Here is a 26152-nt window from a genome sequence, read left to right as displayed (position 1 = left end):
CCCCAGGGAGGGTGAAGTCTTCCATGGGGGATCTTCAAAGTCTGTCACATCATTTGGAGCAGGGCCTAGGCCCTCCCCCGTGTGTCTAGGCTGAGAGAGTATCCCCTCTATGTGGAATGGGCTCCCAAAGTCCATTCATATGCTAGGGATAAATACTAATCTACTACCAGAGGCCCCATAGATTGCTGAGGCCTCCTCACTGGCACCCCACATTCAGGGGGTCTGGATCAGTCCTATGCTGGTTTCTCAGCTATCAGTCTGGGGACCATGAGCAACCCCTTGTTCAGGTCAGTTGTTTCTATGGGTTTCACCAGCCTGGTCTTGACCCCTTTGCTCATCACTCCTCCCTCTCTACAACTGGATTCCAGGAGTTCAGTTCAGTGTTTAGCTGTGGGTGTCTGCTTTTGCTTCCATCAGCTACTGGACGAAGGCTCTAGGATGGCATATAAGGTAGTCATCAATCTCATTATAGGGGAAGGGCATTAAGGCAGCCTCTCCACTATTGCTTAGATTGTTAGTTGGTGTCAAACTTGTATATCTCTGGACATTTCCCTTGTGCCAGATTTCTCTTTAAACCTATAATGGCTCCCTCTATTATGGTATATCTTTTCTTGCTCTCCTCTATTCTTCCCCCGACTCAACCTTCCTGCTCTCATGTCCTCCTCTCCCCTCTTCTCCCCTTTTCTTTTTCCTAGTTCCCTCTCCCCTTCCTGCCATGCTCCCTCCCAATTTGTTCAGGCGATCTTGTCCCTTTCCCCTTCTCTGGGGGAATCAGTCCACATTTCTACCCTGGCTATATCTGGGTAAAGATTTCTGGAAACAATTCCCTGGGCTTCAAGACTGAGCTATTCCTCCTGCTGCAGCTAACATCATCTACCTAACTCCTATGGCACCTTTTTGTGCAACTTTAGTTGCTGTGGGGCTTAAAGGAGTTATTAATGCCCCCACATAGACCAGTGCCAAATGCAAAAGGTATCCAGTGTCTGCTAGGACTCATGTCAGTAGTTCCATGGATAACCCCACAAGAGATGGAATAGTAGCACAGCCTCAGGGCATCTAAAAAAATCGAGGAGCATTCTGCAAAATAACCAACTACTGTTCTCAAATGGTTCAGTGCCAAGGACCTTGAAAGATAAAAGAAACACTAAGGGAATCCTGCAAATTAAAAAATGCCAAGACAGGGAACCTCAACAATACAAGATTCATGAAACAGATTCTGGAACAGGAAATATTAGAGAAGTAAAACTCCCATAAGGTCACAGATTAACAGACTAATACCCAATATCATTATAAACACCCTGGTTTTGATCCCTGCAGCATGGCTATGCAAAGGGTACACATAGGACAAGAGTACAGATGAACTTTCCTTACTAATTTTGAGTTTTCCCTATAAATCAAAAACCATTCAAAAAGAAAAAAAGGCTGGTATGTAGTTCAGTGATAGAGTACTTGCCTAGCATGCTCAAGGGCCCAGGTTTAATTCCTAGCACCATAAAAATAAGTTAGCACAAGTACAATATATTTGCAAACTAAAAGAGTGAGAGAGAGAGAGAGAGAGAGAGAGAGAGAGAGAGAGAGAGAGAGAAGCAGAAACCAGCCCAGAAATGACAAAGGCAGCGGAGCTGGCAGACAAGGATGTTTGAAGTATTGGGACTATAACATAAACACAGTGGGGATGGGAAGACACAAGAACCAAAGGATGACTAGAGATGACAATTACAGTATTTGATAAGTAGCACTAATGTTAATGGCTGACGGAATGCTACAAACCAGAGTACAACTGAAACCACAGAGGAGCTGTCAAAATAGAAAAGGAATGACAAGAAAACAGAAACTCGGTGTCAAGATGACAGTCAAGTGGCCTAGCAGACATGGAGTCCCAAAGTCTGAGAGTATGTCGAGCAAAGGAAACAGCAGAGAAATATTTAAAAACAACTGCCCAGAGATCTCTACACTTAAGGACAATTATAAACCAAAATTCAAGGTACTTCAGCAAATAAGTCAACACCCAGAAGCCATGTGAACAGTCAGCTTGCTGCAACTACACAGAAACAAACTCTAACGGGAAGGAGAAGGAGCACCCTGCAGGTGTCCTCTGACTGCCAAGTCATGTGACAATGATTCTGAGGGGATAAAAGGAACTGATAAACTACCTGGGCTAATGAGGAAAGGAAAAATTATGCAAATGATCAATATCAGACACGCAAAAGGGCAAATCCCAGCAGATGCACAAGAGGAAGGAGGCTTGAAAGAGGAACCACCTGAGTAAAGGAAAGACATCCACCGGAACAGAGGGAAGCAAGAGAGGGCTATGGGTAGATACAAGCAAAACACATTATATAGTAACATATAGTGGTAGTGTTTATAAGTAACATATTCTAAAAAACTTGAAAAAAAAACCGGACAAATTACTAAATCTAGCACAAGAAAAAGGAGAAAACTGGAATAGCACTATGAAAATTAAAATTAAAGACTTTTCCAGAAATTCCTGGCCTAACAGTCACTGGTGAATTTTAACACATAAGGGAGAAATAAACATCTTCCCAAATTCCTTCTGAAGACAAGTTATTAGAAGGTGTTTCTTGGGCTCTTCCAGAGTACTGGGGTTTGATTCACAACATCCATATGGTAACTCCTGTTCCAGGGAATCAAGATGCCCTCTTCTGACCTCTGCAGGTACTGTATGTAATTGGTGCAGACACACATGCAGTCAACACTCAAACACACACCAATAAATAAATGAATTATTTAAAAAATTATAAAGGTGTTTTCAGTTCCTTTTAAGACCATGTGTTGTGTGTTGTGTAGCTGTTCTTTTCTTTTTTTCTATTTCTTGTTGTTTCAACTTGACACAAGCTACTCTCATCTGAGAAGAGGAAACTTCAATTGAGAAAATGTCTCCATCAGATTGACCTACAGGCAAGTCTATGGGCACTGTCTTGATTAATGATTGATGTGGAAGGACTCAACTTGCTGTGGGTGGTGCTGTGGGTGGCTCAACTTGCTTGGGCAGTGGTCCTGGGTTCTATAAAAAAGCAAATTGAGCAATCCAGGAGGAACAAGCCAATGAGCAGCACTGCTCAAGCCTCTGCTTTAGTTCCTGTGTCCAGATTCATGCCCTACCATCCCTGGATGCCTGGAAATGTAAGCCAGGTGAAACCTTTCCTCCCCAAGTTGCTTTTGGTCATGGTGTCTTTATTACAGCAATAAAAGGCAAACTAAGACTGGCCAGTTTTATACTGTTACCCAAACCAGACAAAAGCATTATATGGAGGCCGGCAGTGGTGGCGCACCCCTTTAATCCCAGTACTCTAGAGGCAGAGGCAGGCGGATCTCTGTGAGCTCGAGACCAGCCTGGCCTACAAGAGCTAGTTCCATCCAGGACAGCCTCCAACGCCACAGAGAAACCCTGTCTCAAAAAAACAAAAAACAAAAAACAAAAAAAACAACAAAAAACCCCCAAAAACCCAATAATAAAAAACAAACAAACAAAAACAAACAAACAAACAAAAAAACAAACCAAAAAGCATTATATGGAAGGATAACTACTGGCTGATATCCCTCATGAACAGGGCTATAAAAATCTGTAACAATACATCAGAAAGACCCAGTACTGTATTTGAAAATAAACACAATACAATCAGCCTTATCCTAGGAATGAAGAGGCTTTAACTCATTCAACCATCGTAACTCTGATATTAAAATATTTTTGTTAAAATAATTTTATGATCCTCTCAATAGATACAAAAAATTATTTGGTAAAATTGAACGTTTGTTAACACCTTAACATATGTTAAAAGCTTAAAACACTAGAAATAGAAGAAAGCTGCTTCACCTAATGGAGGAATCTAAAGACCAATGCACATCAGTAGGTACTGCCTTAGGCAGACTGATCCGAGTATGCTCGGAAGTGTGTATACAAACACTGCACACAGATTTAGTCATTTCCTAGATTTAGACACTGAACGGCAACATTCCATAACAGTGAGTTCACCTACTATCTAGACTGTGCTCTGGAATTCCTTGCAGAAAGGCTGATTTAGATGATGCAGGCAAAGCACAAGAACCTGTCCTTCCTATCTGACTGCTAGAAAAAGAAACTATGATAGCAGCATACTTAATAGATAGAAAGGCCATGCCAGAGGCAGCCAGTAAGGTACCTACAGTACCTACAGTGTAAGCATGAGGACCCAAGCTCAGATTCCCAGTCCATGAAAAAGCCAGGTGTGAATGCAAACATCTGTAATCCTAGCACTGGAGGTGGGAAGGGAGCTCACTGTTCAGCCAGCCCAACCATACCAATGAGCTTCAAGTTTAGTGGGAGTCCTTGCTTGAGAGGGTAAGTCAGAGATGGACAGAGTATCTGATACCAACTTCAGGCCTCCACACTCTTACAGACCTGTGCAGCAAACAGCTCTCTCTCTCTCTCTCCTCTTTCTGTCTCTGTCTCTGTCTCTGTCTCTCTCTCTCACACACACACACACAATACTAGAGCAAGATTGATGGGTCTCCCACTGTTTCTTTTGGAACAAATGAGCATCAGAATTAATAGTATAACTCATTGGATAGATGGGACAATCTTTCCCAATATAAATTCATAGATGAAAAAATGGGAAAAGGTAAAGTTCTTTAAAGAAAGTAAATATAGAGAATGTAAGTTAAAAAAAAGAAAACCAATAGTAGAGCCTAAAACTAGTATTTGTGACATTTTATGTGGAACAGATATGTATAAAGTCCAGGGATATTTACCAGCAACTTATCAATCATAATGATAGTTGATAATAATTTACAGTGGAAAGCTTTTGGCTGTTACCCCAAGTAACTGAAGAAAAAGAACAAATCTCTATACGATGACAATTGGTTAATAAATGTGAAAATGTTCAACATCATTATTAATCAAGATAATGTTAGGGGGCTGGAGAGATGGTTCAGTGGTTAAGAGCAATGACTTCTCTTCCAGAGGACCCAGGTTCAATTCCCAGTACCCACATGGTAGCTCACAACTGTCTATAACTCCAAGACCTTCACATAGACACACATGCAGGCAAAGCACAAATGCAAATAAAATAAATAAATTCATTAAAAAAGATGTGTAGTTAAAATCATTCCAAGGGCTGGGAAGATGGCTTAGTGGTTAAAGTACTTGAGTTCAAATCCCAGAACCAACGTGGGGCCAGGAACAGTAGCAAATGCCTATAAACCTGTGCTTTGCTGAGCAAGGCGGGATGAAGAGACAGAAAATCCCCAGAAGTTCACAAGCCAGAATGAACAACAAAGATCCTGTCTCAAACAGGGGAAAGAGGACCAGCATACACCTGAGGTTTCCTCTGACCGACATATGTGTGCTGAGGCATATTTGTGTTTGCACTCACATATACACACATCATACACACACACACACACACACACACACACAATTTAAAACCCATAGTAAGATGGTTTTTACTTAACCTAAGAATCCATACACACTGCTTGTTAACCTTTTTGTGAAATGTGTTTCCACAAACATATATATTTTTTCCACAAATATATATATGAAAACTTATTTAACCAGTAAGCCTACATTTCAAAAACTATTTTCTTTTTGTTATCCCCATCAAAAACTATTTTCAAGAAGTAATATAAGATCAAATATTTACATCTACTAGAACACGCAAATATCAAAGATTTAGAAAATAAAAAGGGTTTTAAAGTATCTTTTAAAATTAAATTATAATTGCATAATTTCCCCTTCCCTTTCTTCTCCCCAACCCCTCCCATATATCCCTCCTGGTTCTTTCTCAAATTCACAACCACTTTTTTTTTTCCACAACCACTTTTTCTTTAATTTTCTTTAATATGTACACATATGCACTGATGGGGAAAGTACTTCCGTGTATGTTTATCTTTTTGTTTGTTTGTTTTTTGAGACAGGGTTTCTCTGTGTAGCTTTGGAGCCTATCCTGGTACTCACTCTGGAGACCAGGCTGGCTTCGAACTCACAGAGATCCGCCTGCCTCTGCCTCCCGAGTGCTGGGATTAAAGGCGTGTGCCACCAACGCCCAGCTCCGTGTATGTTTATTTTATTGATAAATAAAGTTCTGTTTGGCCAATGAGACAGCAAGTTAGACAGGACTAGGAGTCTAAGAGGATTCTGGGAAATGTAGTAGAGAAGTGGTGATCCAGGCAGGAAGTGACATAACAAGGAGACTCATATTTAAGCAAGGAGAAACAGGAAGTATCCCTTTTCCCCTTCGCCTCCTCCAACAGTGGGATGTGAGCCACCAGCAAGAGAGGGCACCAGCGAAAGGCATCCTCTATAAGATAAGTCTTATATATAGATTTGTAATAATTAAGACTAAGCTAGCAGATGAGAAGTCCTAGGCATTGGTCAAGCAGCTTTGTACCAAATATGTCTCTGTATTATTTTGCCCATTCACTCGGTGGGCAGAACTCAGGTGGCTGGCGGGGACGGCCCAACTGGTAGGGCTCCGGTGGCTTTGGAGGCAAGATTTATCATAACAATGCACATTCCTAAATATACAAATACAACATGCTCAATCCTTATAATGTTACTTGAATGTCTGTTTTCATGGCTGACCACTTAACATCTAAGAATCAATTGGTGTGCTCTTCCTGGAAAAGACTATTTTTCCAGCTCTCTGCATTCCTTAGTTGCCTGTAGTTCATTGTCTAAGGCTGAGAACCTCTTTACTCCTTCCACAATATCATGTCTATTGGTGTTGCCCCATGTGGAGTTTGTTTAGGCAGCCATGGTGGTGAGACTTCATGGGTAAAGCTCCCCCGTCATTTCTAGGAGACACTCTCACAGCAGAATCCTGTTCTTCCTGCTCTTAAAATCTTTCTACCCTTTTCCTGATGACCCCTGAGCCTTAGGTGCAGGAGTTTTATAGGAAAATGGTTACTGAATGATTAAATATCCAAATAATTGAAAGTTATACTGTAATTTAAAATAGACATCCATTTATTTATTTTTGGCAGTACTGGAGACCAAAACCAGGACTGCAAGCATGAAAGGTAAGTGCCCCACCGCCTCCCCTGAGCTCCACTTCAGGCTTTGACCAGCCTGTTTATGAATATCCAGGAGGCTGGGAGAATGCTCACAAAATGACATTGTAAAAAAGCAACAAGATTACTATTAGAGTTCTTGAAAATATTTTTTATTCTAAGACAAGTATCTAGCTGTGTCTGCATAAGAGAAAGGTGAGAGACTGCAATTTTGTTTTATTTCTATACTTTTTTAAAAACAAAGAGCAGGAATTAATACAAACAAAAATACAACTAATTATAAGATTTACCAAAATGTACAGTTTTGTTGTCCAGCTCATTTCAGTTGAAGCCATGCACGAGGGAGCGGAGACTAGCTGGCCATCACTCAAAGCTTCCTGAGCAAGCGGTGACTCTGAAACTCTGTCCACTTGATGACTTTTCATTATGGCAAACATTCCAGAGGCCCCAGTCGGTAACTCACACAATCACTTTCCCATAGTTTGTTAGACACAAAGTCAAACCCCATCGAGTTACTGGCAGGATCTGAAAACCACTTCTCCTGTTTTTCAGAGGAGTGACTAAGGGTCAGGATGGCAGTGGCAAGCAGAGGAAAGACAGAACAAGCAAGAGGCAAACTTCTCTTTCTGCTTCATTAGATTTTATTCTCATTGTTTCAAATCTTTCCAGCTTTTTTATTTTTTGCACCAAAAAAGGCATCAATACTTTTCATTCCACTCTTGTCAACTTTAGCCAAAGCCTTCTGAGCTGCAGTCATTTTGCTATTTTTCTGTTAATAAAAATAAGAGAGATTTGCAATATTTATAAATCACCATACAAGTAAATCGCACAAGCAAGTCTGGATTCACCAGTGGGGACATGCGTGGTGGAGTGAAAACAAGCCTATTACCTACTCAGGATCCAGACTTCTGAGGAAAACCTGCCTCACTCTGAGGAGTTGGAATGCTCCAAGGGTGGTTCCCTCCAGGCATCATTTTGAGGGTGAATTAAATGTAATGATACAGACAATGAAGGCAATGGGGGCAACTGCTGGGGAATTACAGCCTGTGTTCTTCACCCAATGATGAATAATCCACACTCTGATTTTGTTTGTGCTCTACAGAAAGTCAAGGGCAGTGCTGTTATATTCAAAAGATGGCCTGCAAGGAACCTAGCTGTCCCATTGTCCAACGGGCTGACTCCACATCATTCTGCCCTGGAAATTTCCATCTGGTCCTAGTCACTAACCCTCTCCAGTGCCATGGTGGGGTGTGACCACTGAAATTGGAACTTCTTCTGCTACCAAAGCCCAAGAAATAAAATTGAGAAAAAAAATTAAACAATATAAGGACTATATACTGCTAAACTCTAAGTGGGAGATAAACTTGTCTTGGGATGGGTGAGCATGAAGAAAAAAGGGAAAAAAGTAAAAAAGATATGCAAATTATATACTTAGCTTCAGAAAAAAATGTATAACTGTTTAAATCAAGCAAAAAAGCTACAAATACACTGGGAATTTTCTTGTGCCTTGCATGTGTCATGAAAAGAGTTACTAGCCTTAATTCAGAGTAAATTCTCATAGATCTACAGAAAAGCATTAGTGTTACAACACAGAAACAGGCAAGAGTCACAATTGATAGTCTATGTAAATACAAAGAACCAGCAAGCGACCCGGAAAACAGACTTTTCTAGTTAAGAAAATGTCTTATCTGTCAAGCAAAATGTCAAAAGTAAAAGAAACACTTGGTGCAGGCATGGACACAGAACACTTGCAGGCAGCGTCTGGGAGTTATAGCATTTCTGGAAAGCATTTTAGCTGTCTATTTGAATCGCCTGAAAAGGCTGGTGTTCTCTGAGCTGGGTCTTCTAAACTGTGGGCAATGAAGTGGTCAGAGCAGAGGACTAAATAAGATCGCCTCCCTTTCACCAAAGTAAACCAGCCTATCAATAACCTCAATGTGCAAACACTGGAACTGGTAAAATCATATGACTGTGGGCCAGCACCAGTGTAGCCAGGGAAGTTTAATGGCACACACTCTCGTAACAACACTAAGTGAAAGCGCAGAACCCAGGTAATAAATGCAGCACGTTACTTATGATGCATGCATAAGATAAAACTCAGCAAGAAACGTCACTGGGTAGGCATCTGCCGTGTGAACGCTGAATGGTGGAACTCGTGCATTTGTTATTTACTATAATTTCTGGGCCCCTTCTTGGCAATAGCAGTGAAAAGCAATTCCTGGAGAAGTTGAAACTAAAGCCATTTCTGCATGCCCAAAGCTTTTCTTAGATTTGCGAAATGTATTAATCTAATGCAGTCACTATCTGAACAACTGTGAATGAATTATGATATCCTTGGAAATGTGAGGCTGCCGGGCCTGCAGAGCGCGCCAGTACTCCTGGACACACATACCTTGCCAGTCTTCAAGTCTTTAGTGTTAAACTTAGTGTAATCTTCTTTTGCTTCTACAGGTTCATCTGATACCTTTAGTTTCTGCAATGTTAGAGCAGCAAAGCAGTGTCAGACACCATCATCTCACCTCCACTAACAGCAAACAAATAGACCCCTGGGACCCAGAGGACTCCAACAAGTTCACAATTCACACACTCCTTTACATTTTGACAAGAACTTCAGGGACAAAGCCACTTGTCTCTTCAGAGAAGCAGCCTTGGTGAAGATGGGCCACACCTGAGTAGGTACACGACTTGTCTCCCTCAGGCCTTCAGTGATATAAACCCACCTTGTATGCATCCGGCATTGTGGGCTTCTAGGTGGTTCCAGACTGCAAGCGCAGTTGAGGGGCCAAATAAAAGGCCTAGAAGTTGGAGACAAAAATCCCCCTAAGGACCCTACTGCCAGGTGGTTCACTGTTCAGCCCCATCCTGCTCTAATGTCCACTACCAAACACAGCCAGCATGACTCTGTCACCAGGACCTTTGCACAGAGGAAGCCTTGCCTTTTCTGTTCTGTCCAGCTTCCACATTCATCCATACAATACCCTTGCCCATCAAGCAGCCAGAGGACAGGGATCCTAGACAAACACTCCAGGTGGTAGCAGAGGATGAGGAGTTAGAGCTCAAAATAAATAAATGAATGAATGGATGAACAAATAAATAATAAAAACTAATTCGAATACATTTGTTTATTTACTTGTGTGTGTGCTTGAGTAGGTGCATGCCACAACACATGTACGAAAGAGAAAGGACAACTTGAAGAACTTGGCTCTCTGCTTTAACCACATAGATCCCAGAGATCAAACGCAGAAGATCAGGATTGGCAGCAAGCATCTTTGTCCTCTGAGCCACCTTGCGGCCCTTGCCTCTAGTTTTTAATGATCTTTTTTTAAATGACCTATGTACATGTGTGTATGTGTGTATTAATCTTGGTTTTCACAGACATTCTGTGTTCATTAGGCCCAGTGCAGCTAAGTCAAACCTTCACATATTTTTACCATTCACAAAATCCCTTCGCACCTACTCATACTATGCATGTGAGAATTCTGTGACCTGGGCTGTGCCTTAATATCAGGTGACTATAGTGGAAAGAAAGTCACACCAGTCTTCTCAGAGAAAGCAGAGCTGAGTGGATGGCCTTGTGCTGTGCAGAGAGCAGACTGCAGGGTGATCACATCTGGATTTGCACACACTTTATAAGCTCTTTGTGGAAATACCAGATATGTACATGCCAGCAGCAGTGCCCTTGAGAAATGCAGCCTTATCCCTGCTTTCTTCATACTCTGCATTTGCTGGATGAAGAACTGGCAGAGCTGTTGTTCACAGCCCCCAGGACACACAAGAAGACACAGGGAATTTCTGAAATTCCTTGCCATAAGAAACAGAAAGAGGAAGGTTTTCTTGGCCACAGAGCAATCTCTAGCAAAGGAATTGCCAACAGCAAAGGTTGGCTTACTGTACAATAATGACCTACCAGCACAAAGTAAATGGATGCATGCCAGGTGTGGTGGCGCATGCCTACAATCCCAGCACTTAGGAGGCTGAGGCAAGTGGACGGCCATGAGTTCAAGGTCAACCTGGGCTACAGAGTGAGTTGCAGTCCAGCTTGAAATACTGAATGACACTCAAAAGATACAATGAAAAAAGAATACACCTTCCCATCCAGGAGGATGTGGAGGGACACATGAACTAGACAGGCTTTCAGCCAGGACAGCAGAGCTGACAGCCAGCAATATGAAGGTCGAACATAAAGTCATAAAGATGTTGTGTCCCTTCTCTACGGCAAGTATTTAGGAGGGTGCCCAGGTGCTCAGAGACCCGGCAGAAACTGGGAACAGGTCAGAGATGACTCAAGAGTAGTACTGTCCTTAGCCTTGACCAAAGAGGCTTCTCTTTGGAGCAATCGGAGTGAAGGCAAAGAGAACAAATGGCTTATTGAGTGCTCACCCTTAAATGGGCCCCCTACATTCCTGTATGGCTCAAAGAACACCACTGAAAAGAAGGCAAACAATGTAAACGCTAGACCACTGCGAGGAAGGCCATGAACCACTGTCTTACAAGCATGACTGTGGCCCTCATGAATTCACAAAGGTTGCACTTGCCTGCAAAAGGGATGGGAAAGACACAGCCAGGAAACTAAAGGCAACTGCAGGCTTTGAAGAGAAAGGAAGTTATTGCCTTTGGGTGATATGGCAACTGTTAAGTTACTCAGATTCCAGAGGATAGCTCCACATCCATGCCCACATGGGGGCCCTGGTTAAACCCTGTGGGCCCCAAAGCAAAACCAAAACCAAATTAAAAAAAACATGAGAGTGGGGTGGGAATTGGTGGAAAGAGGAGGAATTTGTAGCAGTGGGGGTTGGGTGAAGCTGAAAGGGTGGAGGGAGTGCCAGCAGAATGCATATATATATATATATATATATATATATATATATATATATATATATGCATGAAATTGTCAAAGAATAAATTAATTTTAAATGTATCACAGAGAGATGGCATTATAAAGCACTTGGACCTGCCTCACTTCACTGAAAAGTCAAATAAAGAAATCTGCTGTTCATTGTTGGTACATAGGACAAGGAAACCACAATACAAAAGTTCAGTATGTAGGAAGAGGGAAGCTGCTTTAAAAGCTCACACCCACATGAGAAAACAGTTAAAGTGTTTATTAAAGGAGACCAGGAAAAGAAGAGGAAGAGAAGGTGTGGAAGGGAAGAAAAATGAAGGGAGGGGGAAGTGGGGGGAGGGGAGGGGAGAGGAAGGGAGGGGAAGAGAAGGATGAAAAGTGGAGGGGGCAGCGAAGGAAGGGAAGCAGTGTCTTCTGCATGTGACTAGTTTCAATGCTAATTCTGCTATATACACTGGGAAATAAGGGGATATGGCATTTCCTGTTATTTCGATATTTAAAAGTCTGGATCATTATGGACTGGCAGTTGCTTCAGAAGAAATGACAAGTGGGCCAGAAAGAAACACAAAAGAATGTGACCAAGCAGGTATATTCTAGGAAGAGAAAGAAGCAGTGTACCCTAGACCAACAGTCCCTAGTCTCCAAGCCAAGTAACCGTATTCAGCTCTGCAAGTTGACAGTGACAAATCAAAAACCTAACAGGTGGGAAGCTGGGCCTCAGCAAAGGCAGACATAAGACCAAGGGATGGGGTGGGGTGGAGGAGACACCAAATACAGACTCCTGAAAGCAAGCACTCATGTCTTTATAAAAACCAGTCAACTTCTGGGCACAAATAGGAAGATCAGAGACAGTCTGTACTGTTTAAATACTTTTTTAACTGGTTTTTTTTTTTTTTTTGGTTTTTCAAGACAGGATTTCTCTGGGTAGCCCTGGCTGTCCTGGAACTCAATCTGTAGATCAGGATGACTGGAACTCAAAGATCTGCCTGCCTCTACTTCTGAGTTCTGGGATTAAAGATGTTAATTAAAGGTGGGATTAATACCCAGCTTCAGCCTGTGCTGTTTAAACTACACTATATCATCTAGTACAGTGTGCTCGGAACCCCAGAATTCCTAGGACACACGGAGGAGTAAAAGGCAACAGCCTAGGGCTGAGCCTGAGGTTGAGGAGCATAAGATCTAAACATTCCGGCAAACTAAGGCTCACAGGCCAAACCCAGCCAATGCCGGCTTTTATGAAAGATGTTCTTTTGAACCAGACTTAATGTGTGCCATTAAGTGGCTGTGTTCTCACTAAGTACCAGGGCTGAGCCGTCTCATCACTCACTGTCTGCTCAGGAAACCCAGAGCACTGTCTGCTTCAGTCTTCTCACTGACTAAAGCACTGGTTCTCAACCTGTGGGTCACAACCCCTTTGGGAGTCAAAGGACCTTTGCACAGGGGTCACCTAAAACCATCAGAAGAAACCTATTTCCATTACAATTTATAACAGTAGCAAAATTACAGTCATGAAGTAGCAATGTAAACAATTTCATGGTTGGGGTTCACAACAATATGAGGAACTGTATTATAGGGTCACAGCATTAGGAAGGTCTAAAGTCACTGTTTCAGTCTTATCACTGTTGACTCTAAGGTCACTGCCTTTTACAGAAAAATTGCTGACCTTGGATCTTAATAAAAAATTATAAAACCACAAATTAGTTAAATTTTGGAAATTAAAAAAACAAACAGAAAACTGGAATGGAGAAGATGGAGAAGGATGAACTAAAGAAATATATTACTTGTTATGATCAGAACACACTATGTAGATATATGACATTTCCTGAAGACTAAAAAATTATGTATACATATTAAATTATACATATATGTGTGTGTGTAAAGGCTACTGATTCAACAGAGTTAGTGCACAGTGGGCTAAAGTAGCTGACAGACAGGTATGGCAGGACATGGCTATAACCCCAGTGCTTTCAGGTGCAGGTACAGGACTGTGAGGTCCTGGCCAGCCTGAGCTGTATATAGAGATGCTGCCTCAAAAATAAGTAAGTGGCCAGGCGTTGGTGGCACACGCCTTTAATCCCAGCACTCGGGAGGCAGAGGTAGGCAGATCTCTGTGAGTTCAAGGCCAGCCTGGTCTCCAGAGGGAGTGCCAGGATAGGCATCAAAGCTACACAGAGAAACCCTGTCTCGAAAAACCAAAAAAAACGTTAAGTGGGAAAATGAAATTAAAATACTTTTTTTTTTTTAAAAAAAAGGAGGAAATATCAGGTGTGGTGGGAGGTGGATGTCTGAAAACAACAACAACAATGGGGAAAGAAAAGGAAGAAATACTTTATTCCAAAAGGTATCAACGGTGAAAACTGGTCTGGAAAGATGAATCAGTTGTTAAGAGCACTGGTTGCTCTTAGAGAGGACTTCCGTTCAGTACCCAGCACCCAAATGGCAGCTCACACCCATTTATAACTCTGGACTATGCAAGCACTGCACACATGTTACGCTTACACACATGAAGGCTAAATACTTACATATAAGATAAAAAATAAATCTTGTTTTAAAAATATGAGAACTTTTGTAGATCTCTGTCTAATACTATTTTTTTATGGGAGTGAAAAATGTCTCTGGATGACTAGACCAGTAGTTCTCAACCTGTGGGTGGTGACCCCTTTCCGGGGGTTGAATAACCTTTTCACAGGGGTTGGATATCAGATATCCTGCATATCAGACAATTACAATATGATTCACAACAGTAGCACAATTAAAGTTAGGAAGTAGCAACCAAAATAGCCACATGGTTAGGGGTCACCACAACACGAGGAACTAGAATGAAAGCTGCAACATTAGGAAGGTTGAGAACCACTGCTTTAGACAATCAAGGTGTGTGCTTGTTCTCATCTTGGAGTAGCACATAGGGATCTAAGATTTGGCCAGAAATGGGAGGGAGGCCACAGTTGTGACTAGGTGTCGCCAACACCCGGCTTCTCCATCTGGATCCAGGAAATGAACATAAGCTATGGAAGAGTCACAGTGGCAATTCTGAGACTATCCTGAAAAGGGAAAGGCATCCCCAAAAGGCTGGAGAGATGAATGCTTGCCAAGCTAATATGAGAACTGAAGTTTTGTCTCCAGAATCCACAGAGCAAAGCGATTTAGTGATCATGCTTATAATCCTAGCACTTCGGAGACAGAGACAGGCAGATCCCCTGGGTGTGATGGCCAGGCTGGCCCTACTTGAGCTCTAGGCCAGTAAGAAACAATAGGAAAACAAGGTTGATGGTACTTCCTGAAGAACAGTGTCTGAGACTGTCTCCTGGCCTTCACAGGCATGTGTGCATATGTGAATGTACACCCACAACCACATACATGAAAATTCGTGTGCACACACACACACACACACATCCTTATATACTCCTGAACATAGACATACAAAGGGTTCCTATTAACAGAGGACAATCACACAGAAATACTCTCAGGAAAGTGCCCAGGTCATCCTTTTTTCAAAGGATTCTTTGTGTTAGAAAAATCATGCTTGTGCCCCTTTGTGCCAATGACAATTAAATTTGGCAAAATGACTTCCAGTTATATGTAGTCAGTGCAAGAATATTTCAGCCAGCATGGCTGTAGACACCTTGTAATCCCAGACTTGGGAGACCGAGGCAGAAGGACTGAGTTCAAGGCCAGCCTGAGCCACATATTGAGACCCCCATCTCAAGGGGCAATAAATAAATAAACAATTTAATTTTATGTCTGTAAAGATTTATTTTATTTTTATTTATGTGCACATGTGTGATTGCAAAGGTGTGTACATTGTGCATTGAGGCCAAAGAGGATATGGAACTCCCTGGAGCCCTGGAGCCAGTTATAGGTGGTTGTAAGCCACCTATCATGGGTGCTGGGAACCAACTCTGGTTCTCTGCAGAAGGAGCAAACACTCACGGCTGTTGAGTCAGCTTTCTAGCCCTGATCTCTATATGTTAACAGAAATGTCCTTGCTAAAACCAACCAGGAAAAATCTACAAACTAAAATAGTCATACAATTCGGAGTTCAAGTTATACCATGTCATGCAAGATAGATTTTTTTTTTCCTTTTAAAATAGAATAGAAAAGGCTGAAGTGATGGTTAAAAGCACAATAGTTTTCTAAGTCCCTAAAGATATCTTGGTCATGGTTTCTTACCTTTGATGGAGGGTTTGGAATTGAAGATGGAGGTTCTGGAAGCCTAAGGAAGTTAAAAATAAGCACCATTGTCAAGGGGTGTCTCACAGACAACAGAGAAGCTGCAGTGAGCCTTATTTGATGGAGGGACCCGACCTTCACACACTGTCCTGCTCACCTCAGTGAAGAGGGTGGTTTTGCTGAGTGAGTGAGATCTTGCCCCTGTGTCCTCACACTAGCTAACACACACATGAATCCTCTTTGCTGCAGTGAGTTGCTCGGTTTTCACCTCCACGATTGCATTTTGGCAGAGGAGCATTTTATTTCTTTATAAATGACATAATGACTTTTCTTTTCTTTTCTTTCTTTCTTTTTTTCAACTGGTTTTTTAATTTGAATTAGAAACAGGATTGATTTACATGACAATCCCAGTTCCCTTCTCCCACCAGTCCTCCCCATGACTTTTCTTTAAAAGTGAAAAGTACTGTTACTGTTGGGGAAAGTCACATGAACATCATTGTTTCTCTATCAAAGAGTAGTTTAGTTTGCATTACCTTTCAATCAAAATATTTAACCCAAATTCAGTGTAAAGGAAAAAAAATCAGCCCAAATAATGGAGAGGAAACATAGGCTTCTATCAAGACAAGCAGCTTGGCAATCCAGAGAAACATCAAGCAGAGGGACTGTCAGGAAAAGAAGCTGTCCACAGCCGTAACTGGTAAAACCCAGCTTCCACTACAGTTTTTTGAAGCAGGTGTGGTGGGTAGTTTTTACTGTCAAACTGACACAACCTGGAATCACCCAGGAAGAGGGAGCCTCAACTAAAGAACTGCCTTAAACAGACTGAGTGGCCTGTGGGTCTGTCTGTGAGGTACTGTCTTGATAGATGAGGGAGGGCCCTGCCCACTGTGGGCAGCACCATGCCCATCAGGGGCGGCCCCAGGCTGTATAAGAAAGCTACATAAGCAAGATAATAAGCTGTGTCTCTTATTATCATGGTTTCTGCTCCAGGTTCCTGCCCAGGTTTCCCTTGTAGATGGACTGTAACTTGTAGATCAAAAGAATCCCTTCCTTCCCCAGGTTGCTTTGCTTAGTGTTTTATCACAACAGCAGAAAGAAAACTAGAACAGTAAGACCTATGGAATTTGCTGTAAGTAGCAACTATATTATCACCTATTACACAATAAAGAAGAAAAAGGACTTAATTAAGTTCAGGAAAAGCTATTAAATCATCACATATGCAAAATTTTAATACCAACTACTAATATTTTGAAAATTAACAAGAAAAAAATCTTTAAAATACGTTAAAGATCTTCATAAAGGAAGGCTACAAATCACGTCATCCTGAAGACTGACCACTCCCTTCATGACACCATTCTGCAGTGACCTGAACACTTGGCACCATGAAGGTACTTGCTGAAGATCCTATAACTGCAATCTCTCTTAAAATGACCACAAAGAACCAAATTAACTGCCATAAGGGATAAAATTTTAACACGAGTTATTTTCTAAAACTGTACAAAGCTATAATTTTAACCCTGAACTTAAGTTGCTACAATCAGTTTCTACCAAATCAAATCATTCTGTTTAATGTCCATTAAAAATCACTTACGGTTCACATAGTGTGACACAGCCCAAGGATAACGTCTTATCACAACCTGACATGCCATGTCATCGAGCGACTCACTGTCAGTAATAAGCACAAAGGAGCTTATTAATCATTCTGGAGATGAATGACACTTACTTCAAGGACTTAGATAAGTCATCACTTAATTCTTTAGGGATGTAATCAGAGATCAGACCATGGGCATAGCGAACGTAATCCTCTGAAAGAAACAGAATGGGAATGAAAAAAAAAATTAGTAATCATTATAGTGGTGTGTTGTGGAATATTAGTTTAAAATGTGTTACATTCCTTTATGCTGTAGACCATTTGTTAATGATACAAAGAGGTGTTGCATTCTTTTTTGTTGCATTTGTTAAACTCTGTAAAGCTGTGTTACTTTGTCTGCCTAAACCACTTGATTGGGCTAATAAAGAGCTGAACTGCCAACAGCAAGGCAGGAGAAAGGATAGGTGGGGCTGGCAAGCAGAGAGAATAAATAGGAGAAAAGTGAGGGGGGGGAGAGTGAGGTGTGAGAAAAGAAAGAGAGGAGAACAACAGGGGCCAACCACCCAACCACACAGCCAGTGACAGAGTGAAAAGGAAAGAAAAGTATATAGACTAAAGTATATAGACTAAAAAGTAGATAGACTAAAAAGCCCAGAGGCAAAACGCAGTTAAAGAGAACAGGATAATTTAAGTTAGAAAAGATGGCTAGAAACAAGTTAAGGCCAGGCATTCATAAGTAAGAATAAGTCTCCATGTATTTATTTGGGAGCTGGGTGGTGGGCCCCCAAAGTGTAAAACACAACTAACTATAGTGGTTTGAGTCAAACTGATCCAGGTTCAAATTCTTGTTCTAGTGGCTTTGGAAATTCACCTGAACTCTAGTTTCAGTTTCTGCATTGGTAAAACAGGGACATTAAGACCTACCTGTCAGTAAAGGTGAAATACAACGGATGAGATCTAATATGGGATGCTGCCATAGGTGCGACTGCACAGTGGATGGACCTAAATAACCCTTTACAAATCAAAGACTCAGGCCAGCTTTCTTAGTTGAAGTTCCAAATACAAAAAAAAATTACAAACCAGTTTTAACAACAGCAAGAACTATTTGCATCTCTTTTTTATGGCTACATTTTTGTAAGCTTGCTTCAATAAAGACGAAAGCTAATTACTGAACAGGAATGAGTATGCTCTATTCTATAAAACAAAATAAGTAAAATCATTTACATGATTTGTCTCTCCTAGGTATTTGCTTTGTAAGAACTCATTTTATACACACACACACACACACACCCCAGGAAGAACAACTGACTCAGCAGAATGTAGAATTGCAGTGTCTGCCTAACATGCTTAAGACTGTAGGTTCAGTTCTTAGAATGGATAGAAGGAAGGAAGGGAAGAAAAGATGGAAATATAAAACAAAAAAAATTTTTTTGCAAAGTGAATTAATTTTCTCTAGAAATACCAAGAGCTCTCTCAGGATAGGTGAGATACTGGGACTGTAAGGGACCCTGAGGCAGGATGATGGTCAGGCCAAAGGCAAAGGCTAAAGGGCATGTAGTCTCACTGAGAACCTCCATGGGCATTCCTCTGGCTTCACTATTTGCTAGCTAGGAATTTGGCACAGCCTTGCCTTTTATGACAGGTCTGGTATGCCTGTCACACTACAAACACTCGGTAAAGGGTAACAAGACTGCTACGAATCACTATCACCATTAGTATAAAATACTATTCACTAAACAAATGATTCAAGCCACAGTTAAGTGACTGGCAACACCTGAGGCTGGAAACTTGTCAGTGTCTGAGATCAGAGGAACCCCTGCCCGCATGGGAGAACAGGAAGCTTCTACAGTTTGAAACCCTCGGAGAGCAGACACAGGTTAATTCTGGGGCAACCCTTTGCTTACCTTCCTTGTCCTTGGAAACCTGATCACCAGAGAAATATGCAGATGACTGTACCCGGGCTCCAACATTGACATTATTGGCTTTCAATGCTGCCACAGTTTGGCTGACCTAGAAGGTAAATGCAGGGATGTACTTTCAACTTAACTTTGTAATGCCACAGCTTTCCAGATGGCTTACAGTCCACTTGAAATCCAGGAAATATTTAAGCATCTACAACTGTCTTTGCCAGCTGTGGTGTTTTGAATAAGAATGACCCTCATAGGCTCACATATTTGAATGCTTAGTCACCAAGGAGTGAAAGGAACTCTTTGAAAGAATTAGGAGGCATGGCCTTGTTGGATTAGGCATGGCCTTGCTGGAGGAAGTAAGGTTTCAAAAGCCCAGGCTGGGTCCAGTCTCTGCTTCTCTCTGCCTAAGACCAGGGTGTATCTCTCAGCTACTATTCCAGCACCATCCACCCTGCTATGAGGATACTGGACTAAACCTCTGAAACTATAAGCAATACCCCATTAAATAAGTTCTTTTACAAGAGCTGCCTTGGCCATGTCTCTTCACAGCAATACAACAGTGACTGAGACACCAGCAGTCAGAAAATGAGATGGCTGAACAGCTAAAGAGAGGTGGGGCCGCAGTACTGAATGGTATCAACACGTGGCTTTCTAAGACCCACACAGCATGGTGGGAGGTGCTTCGAGAATGGAGAGAAACCCCAGAATGGAGAGAAAGCCCAATTATGTGAGTAACATCCAACCACAAGAGCTCCTGGCATTCAGGGACAGGACCTGGGATCTCTACAGGTATTTTTCTGGATGTTCAGGATGGTTGTGGATCTGGTCTTATTGTCTAGTCTGCAAGGCCACACACCTTTTTCACCAGCCACTTCAGGGTCTTCTCTGTGCTATACTTGTAGTACTTCTTGCTGTTTACTTCTGCATTGAATTAAGAGGAAAAAATAAGAACCTCAGTATAATGAATTAATCTAACAACAGTCATAAATTTATAAAGCAACTACATACACAAATCAGTAACTTCAAGCTATTACATAGTGATCTGTATTATTCAAAACCCAAAGACAGAAACCTGAGAACATATATGAGATAGTACATAAATAAATAAATAAAATAAAATCCCAAGCAGAGTTTGGGTGCCTCAGACATCAACCACCATTAAGTGAGCAGACGTTTAAGAAATCCTCGATTCATACAAACAACTCAGAAGAAACGAAAATGCAGTCAACTAACATGCTAAGCAATCTTGTTTTTCTGAACAACTCACTCACTCCAATGTTTTCAATAAAACACAAGGTTTGAAATGGGAATCAAAGTAAAGCAGGCATCCAGGAAATTCACTGTATACATTCAGGGTAAACATCTTAGTATCTACTCAATGCTTCCCTGGTTTGATTAGTGAAGCCCAAAGGCAGATAAATCTGTTTCCTGATGTAGTTCAATATACTCATAGCTAGTTCAGGAGGACTGAGATTCATGGTGACCTCAGCGTGGTCCCTGACAGGGATGAGAGTCCACTCTTGTAAATGATACTGCCTCTTTCCATCACGCACCTAGCATTACACACAGGGTCATTAAACCAGGACCTCCCTCCATTAACACTTTCGTTATCGGGCTCTCTCCTCCCCGCACCCCCAACCAGGCCTTCTCTACAGTCCTGTAGCACTCATGTTTATGAGTACTGGAAAGCGTATAAGACTCCATGGGAGACACACAGAATGAGTCTTCCTCCCCTCCCTCTGGGCCTTGAGAAATGGAAACTTCTTTTCTAGGGTGGTTTATTATAAGTCTATTAAATGATCCTGACCCTCAGTCTCTCCTCCCCTGTGTAGCATGTGGGTGACAACATGCAGGGCCAGATGCAGCAGGATAGGAAGGGGTCACCCTACATGGTCATCTCTGAGGATGTTACTGGAAGCACAAGCAGGACATTCTGTCACGTGTCTAAGAACTCTTGCTCTTCTAGGGCTAGTACTGCCTGCACACATGGCCCACTGCAGTACAAAGCTGTTAGACTGAACTGCACTCTTCTTAAGTCCATCTCTTACCCTCCTATTGTCCTTAAGACATTAGCTTATTGGCTGCAGGATGTCCTGGCCTTGGTGGTGAATGGCTCCTATCTAAATAACATTAGACTTGGGCCCAGGTGAGTTTACACTCATCCAGAAGGCTAGGTGATACATGAAGCTATGAAGAGCCTGAAGGCCAAGTAGTACTTTCAGCTACAGAGTGTCTTTAGGATTAAGAGAAGTAATTGCTATTTTCCCTTTATACATGATAATAAAAGTCTTCTGCCATTGTCCCCACCTTTGGTTGGTTACTTAATAGAATGTATGAATAAACAGAGGCGCATTCAGAATGGATTGAAACTGCCCTCCTGACACTATCCTATGTCTGGGTCTTTCCTTTAACATCTATAGCTAGCCTTCCTTCATCCACACTCCTCCACTCAGGAACGGACTTGGGGCTGCCAAGCTAGTCCTGACCGAAGCCCCACAAACACCAGTCAGTAACACACAGGAGTCAGACACTGTGAGCATTCAGCCACCCAATGAAGGCACATTGTTTAGTGACTTGTGAGGAATTCACTATCTAAGAGAGTTCCAAAAAAACCTCAGTACTCAAGTCTCTCCTGAAAGATTCACCTCTGCTGCTCACTTCTTTTGCCCTGATCTCCAAATATCCTGGAAGAACCCCCACTTCCTGAGCCCCTTGAGGTGGAGTCAGACTGAGCTGCCTGTCTGGGTTTCCAAGCACCTAGCTCTTGTCCTGTTATCACCTTGGGCTGTGACATCACTCGCAGAATATAAAGGAGGGGATACCTTAAGGGACTCTTGTGAGCACAAAGGGAGGTAACACACAAATTACAATACTGTGCCTGCCACACACAAAATGGGGGGGGGGGATGATGACAAAGACATTTGTAAACACTAACAGCAGGAACTAACAAGTACTTTACATATACTTCTTCCTTGATGGTCAGAATGAATCTCAAATGAAAATGATTTTAGGGCTCTTTCTTTTCTTTTTTTCTCTTCTTTCTTTCTTTCTTTCTTTCTTTCTTTCTTTTTTTTTTTTTTTTTTCCTGAGACAGGGTTTCTCTGTGTAGCTCTGACTCTCTTAGAAACTCTGTAAACCAAACTGGCCTTGAATTCACAGAGATCCACCTGCCATCATACCCAGCTAAGGTATAAAGGTGTGTGCCATCATACCCAGCTAAGAAGAGAATCTCAATAATGAGGGATTATCCAGATCAGGTTATCTTGTAGGTGTGTCTTGAAGGATTCTTTTAACTGTACTGATTAGGGTGGGAAGGCCTGCTCACTGTGGGTGGCACCATTCCTGAGTTGTGTAAGAGTAGACAAAGCCAGCTGAGAACCAGCACATACACAGGGCCGGTGAATTTGCTGCTCTGCTCTTGACCATGGATGTAACATGACCACGTGACCAGTTTCAAGCTTTGGCCACTCTGGCTGCTCTGCTATGATGGACTGTAACCCAGAACTGTCAACCAAAATAAACCATTTCTTTCCCAAGTTACTTCTCTCAGGGCATTTTTATCACAACCATGTCAGACCAAACTAAAACATGCTCCTCCACCACTAAAGTTCCCCAGTTCTCCCATCCTTCCCAGCTCAGGTGGCCAATGAGCACCTAGTAGATTCCTTTCTGCTTTATTCTAGGTCAGTGGTTCTCAACCGTCCAGATATTGCAACTCTTTAAGACAGTTCCTCATGTTGTGCTGACCCCCAACCACAAAATTCTTTCATTGCTACTTCATAACTAATTTTGCTGTTATGAATTAATACTATCAATATCTGATATACAGGATATCTGCTATGTGACCCCCCAGGGGGTCTTGACCCACAGTTTGAGAACTGCTATTCTACAGCATCATAGAAATGGATCATACAGAGTGTGTTCAACAGTTTCTGAGAGATGTATGCCTGCTGCTGTCTGCGGAAGCTCCCTCCTTAGGACTGTGGCGCAGTCCTGTTTAGAGACTACATTTCTGACCCATCTAAGACAGCCATTGATTTGCTCTACTTCTGGGCTATTTTGGGAGTAGTTGCTACTTAAAACAAAACAAAAGAGAGGCTGCACCCGCACTCAAGCTTACTGACATACATTTTAATATGCCTAGATAAAAAGAATTAGGAGTAGAACTCCTGAGGCATATAAAACTGTCAAGTGGTCATAACTGTGTCTCTAAAAAACAAAAAACCACTACTATTTACTAGATGAAATACAGAACACACTTTTTTATAGAGGTGCTTCTGTGCCTAAGAAATACTGGAGTTCCTCAAGATCACACAGGTTTTGTCCTTTCTCCTCTAGAAGGTCAATCATTTTTACTTTTGCATTTATTTCAACAAGCTACTCTGAGTTACTTTTTTGACAATGTCCATTACTTTCATATGAATATTGGATTAAAAAATCCCTTCTCACACTGAACCTTCACAATACGTGACTACATACACAAAGCTGCTATCTGTAAGTGGCTGCATCGAAACACCTTGCTTATTGAACGTCCTACTTTCTCATAGGTAGGTCCCTCTGGGTTTTTACACACACAACAATACTGTCTATGCAGAAAGGCAGTTTTATGGTGGTCCTCAACTGACTGCCTTCTCTCTCTTTCTCATGTTACTGAGTCTTCTTCTAAGCCTTCTGCCAAGATGAAAACAGAGATATCCTTGTCTGAGGTGGTCTAAAGGAGAAAGTGTATTCAGTCTCTGACAAAGGTGATGATGTAAGGCGTCTGCCACAGATGTCTGTATCAGAGTGAGAAAGCTCACCTCAAATGTATTTTGTGAGTGAATTTTGTTAATTTTATCTGTATTTACTGACATGATCACAATTTTTCTTTTATAATACACAAATTGGGAATTATTCTAACTTTCTAATGCTCAGTAGACTTTGTATTCCTGTTTTTTGTTGTTGTTGTTGTTTTTATATTGTTACTTCTTCAGTCTGTGATGGCCAAAGATGTTAGTTTAATTTGTTTTTATAACAACTTTGATTTTGTATTGGGGCCATTTCTGATCTCACTAAATTTTAGTTTCATGAATTTCCTTCCTCATGTACTTGCTGAAAACGTCTGAGCAAATAGTCTTGTTCTGAGTATTATTTCTTCCTTAAAGTAAAATATAATTTACCATGAAGATAGCTAGGCTTTTTTATCTATAAAGTTTTTGTTGAGGGGTGAGAACTACACTTAAACTAGAGCACAGGACCCATGCATTTTTCACAGTTACAGGTACTCTGTGGCCTATGTGAATATTTTAACATCATGAATTTTGAAGTTAAATATTCCCAGGACAAGATATGCACTATGTTCCATAATGTTCTACAAGACCCAATGGATAAACCAGAGCTAATTTTGAAATTTATAAATTTTGAAGAACAAGTTGCATTAAAATATTCACATAGGCCACAGAGTACCTGTAACTGTGAAAAATGCATGGGTCCTGTGCTCTAGTTTAAGTGTAGTTCTCACCCCTCAACAAAGAAACTTGTTCTACAGCAGACCTGTGGCTATCATAGAAAGCTACAACTGATAAAAATGCAGAGAACAAGTATGGGGTCCTCAATTGATATGTTCACAATATAACCCCTATACCAGAGGTTCAGGGGACATCCCAGAAGAGGGATAGGAAGACTGTAACAGTCAGAGGACCAGGACATCTGTGCAAAATATCTTCTATCTATGACAGGGAACTGCACCCATGAAATCTTAGTTGTCTAAACTTGGCCTGAAAATGACACCAGAATTGACATTCCAGCATGGATGGTGAAATCACACAAGGCCCCACAAAGATAGAGCTGCAGGCAATTAACAACTGCTCAAAGAGGGAGAATCAGTCCAGACTACTCCAGGTACAAGTCCCCTGAGAGGCTATGCACTCCCTCAATACAGATACATGAGCACCACCAAATGCCTCAACAGGTTATATTAATTTATGTACATACGCCTCTCTCTCTCTCTCTCTCTCTGTGTGTGTGTGTGTGTGTGTGTGTGTGTGTGTGTGTGTGTAACAATAATGTAAATGGGAGTTATATTGGTCTAAATAATAAAAACCCAGAGTCAGATATAGAGGAAAATGCTGAGAGATCAAAGAGAAGGAATAGCAAGCCACAGCCACACCTTACCTCCTTAGCATCTCAGTAGACAAGAGAGCCAGTTCCTGTTTCTGCCCACTTATATTCTCTCTCTGCCCAGCCATCTCACTTCCTGTCTGTCTGTACAGACCTCCAGACCTCTATGATAAGCTGGTGGCAAGCTCCATTCTCTGATCTTCAGACAGGTTTTGTTTGTACAAGCAAGATATCACCATACAATAATAATTAAAAGAAGAAGAGGTCATGAATTTGGAGGGGAACACAGCAATTGCAGGTGGGGAGGGTGGGATGGAGATGATGTGCACATATGAAAATCTCAAAAAAAAAAAAAAAAAGACTGAAAGAAAAAAGAACAACAAACCTCATGCATATCTATCCTAAACTTAATACTTGTGAATTGGTGAGTTAGACAATATGTGTATATGGTAGAAAGGTTTATTCCCTTTATGCATCTGGTGCTTCTAAAACCAGCTTCAAGCATCTGGAAAGATTGAGTTTACAAAATAA

General features: G+C 41.5%; 1 protein-coding gene across 3 annotated transcripts in view; it reads right to left on the bottom strand.

The window, feature by feature from the left end:
* Rnaseh2b (ribonuclease H2 subunit B) overlaps positions 1-26152 on the bottom strand; it is a 61113-nt gene that overhangs the window by 8332 nt on the left and 26629 nt on the right. Inside the window, exons 6-11 of one of the 3 annotated variants that reach the window (XM_027390369.2) lie at positions 20379-20443; positions 19517-19622; positions 17745-17826; positions 16022-16064; positions 9401-9481; positions 7144-7777 (exon numbers count right to left, since the gene is read on the bottom strand). In XM_027390369.2, coding sequence (XP_027246170.1) covers positions 7664-7777; positions 9401-9481; positions 16022-16064; positions 17745-17826; positions 19517-19622; positions 20379-20443 — 491 coding nt within the window. In that variant the 3' untranslated portion in view covers positions 7144-7663. Of the gene's footprint in view, positions 1-7143; positions 7778-9400; positions 9482-16021; positions 16065-17744; positions 17827-19516; positions 19623-20378; positions 20444-26152 lie in introns of those variants that run through there. The other 2 variants (XM_035452777.1, XM_027390370.2) reach the window with 2 other exon arrangements.

Source organism: Cricetulus griseus (genome assembly GCF_003668045.3).
Source record: "Cricetulus griseus strain 17A/GY chromosome 1 unlocalized genomic scaffold, alternate assembly CriGri-PICRH-1.0 chr1_1, whole genome shotgun sequence".
Lineage (NCBI taxonomy): Eukaryota > Metazoa > Chordata > Mammalia > Rodentia > Cricetidae > Cricetulus > Cricetulus griseus.
This window is presented reverse-complemented; position numbering and strand designations above follow the sequence as displayed.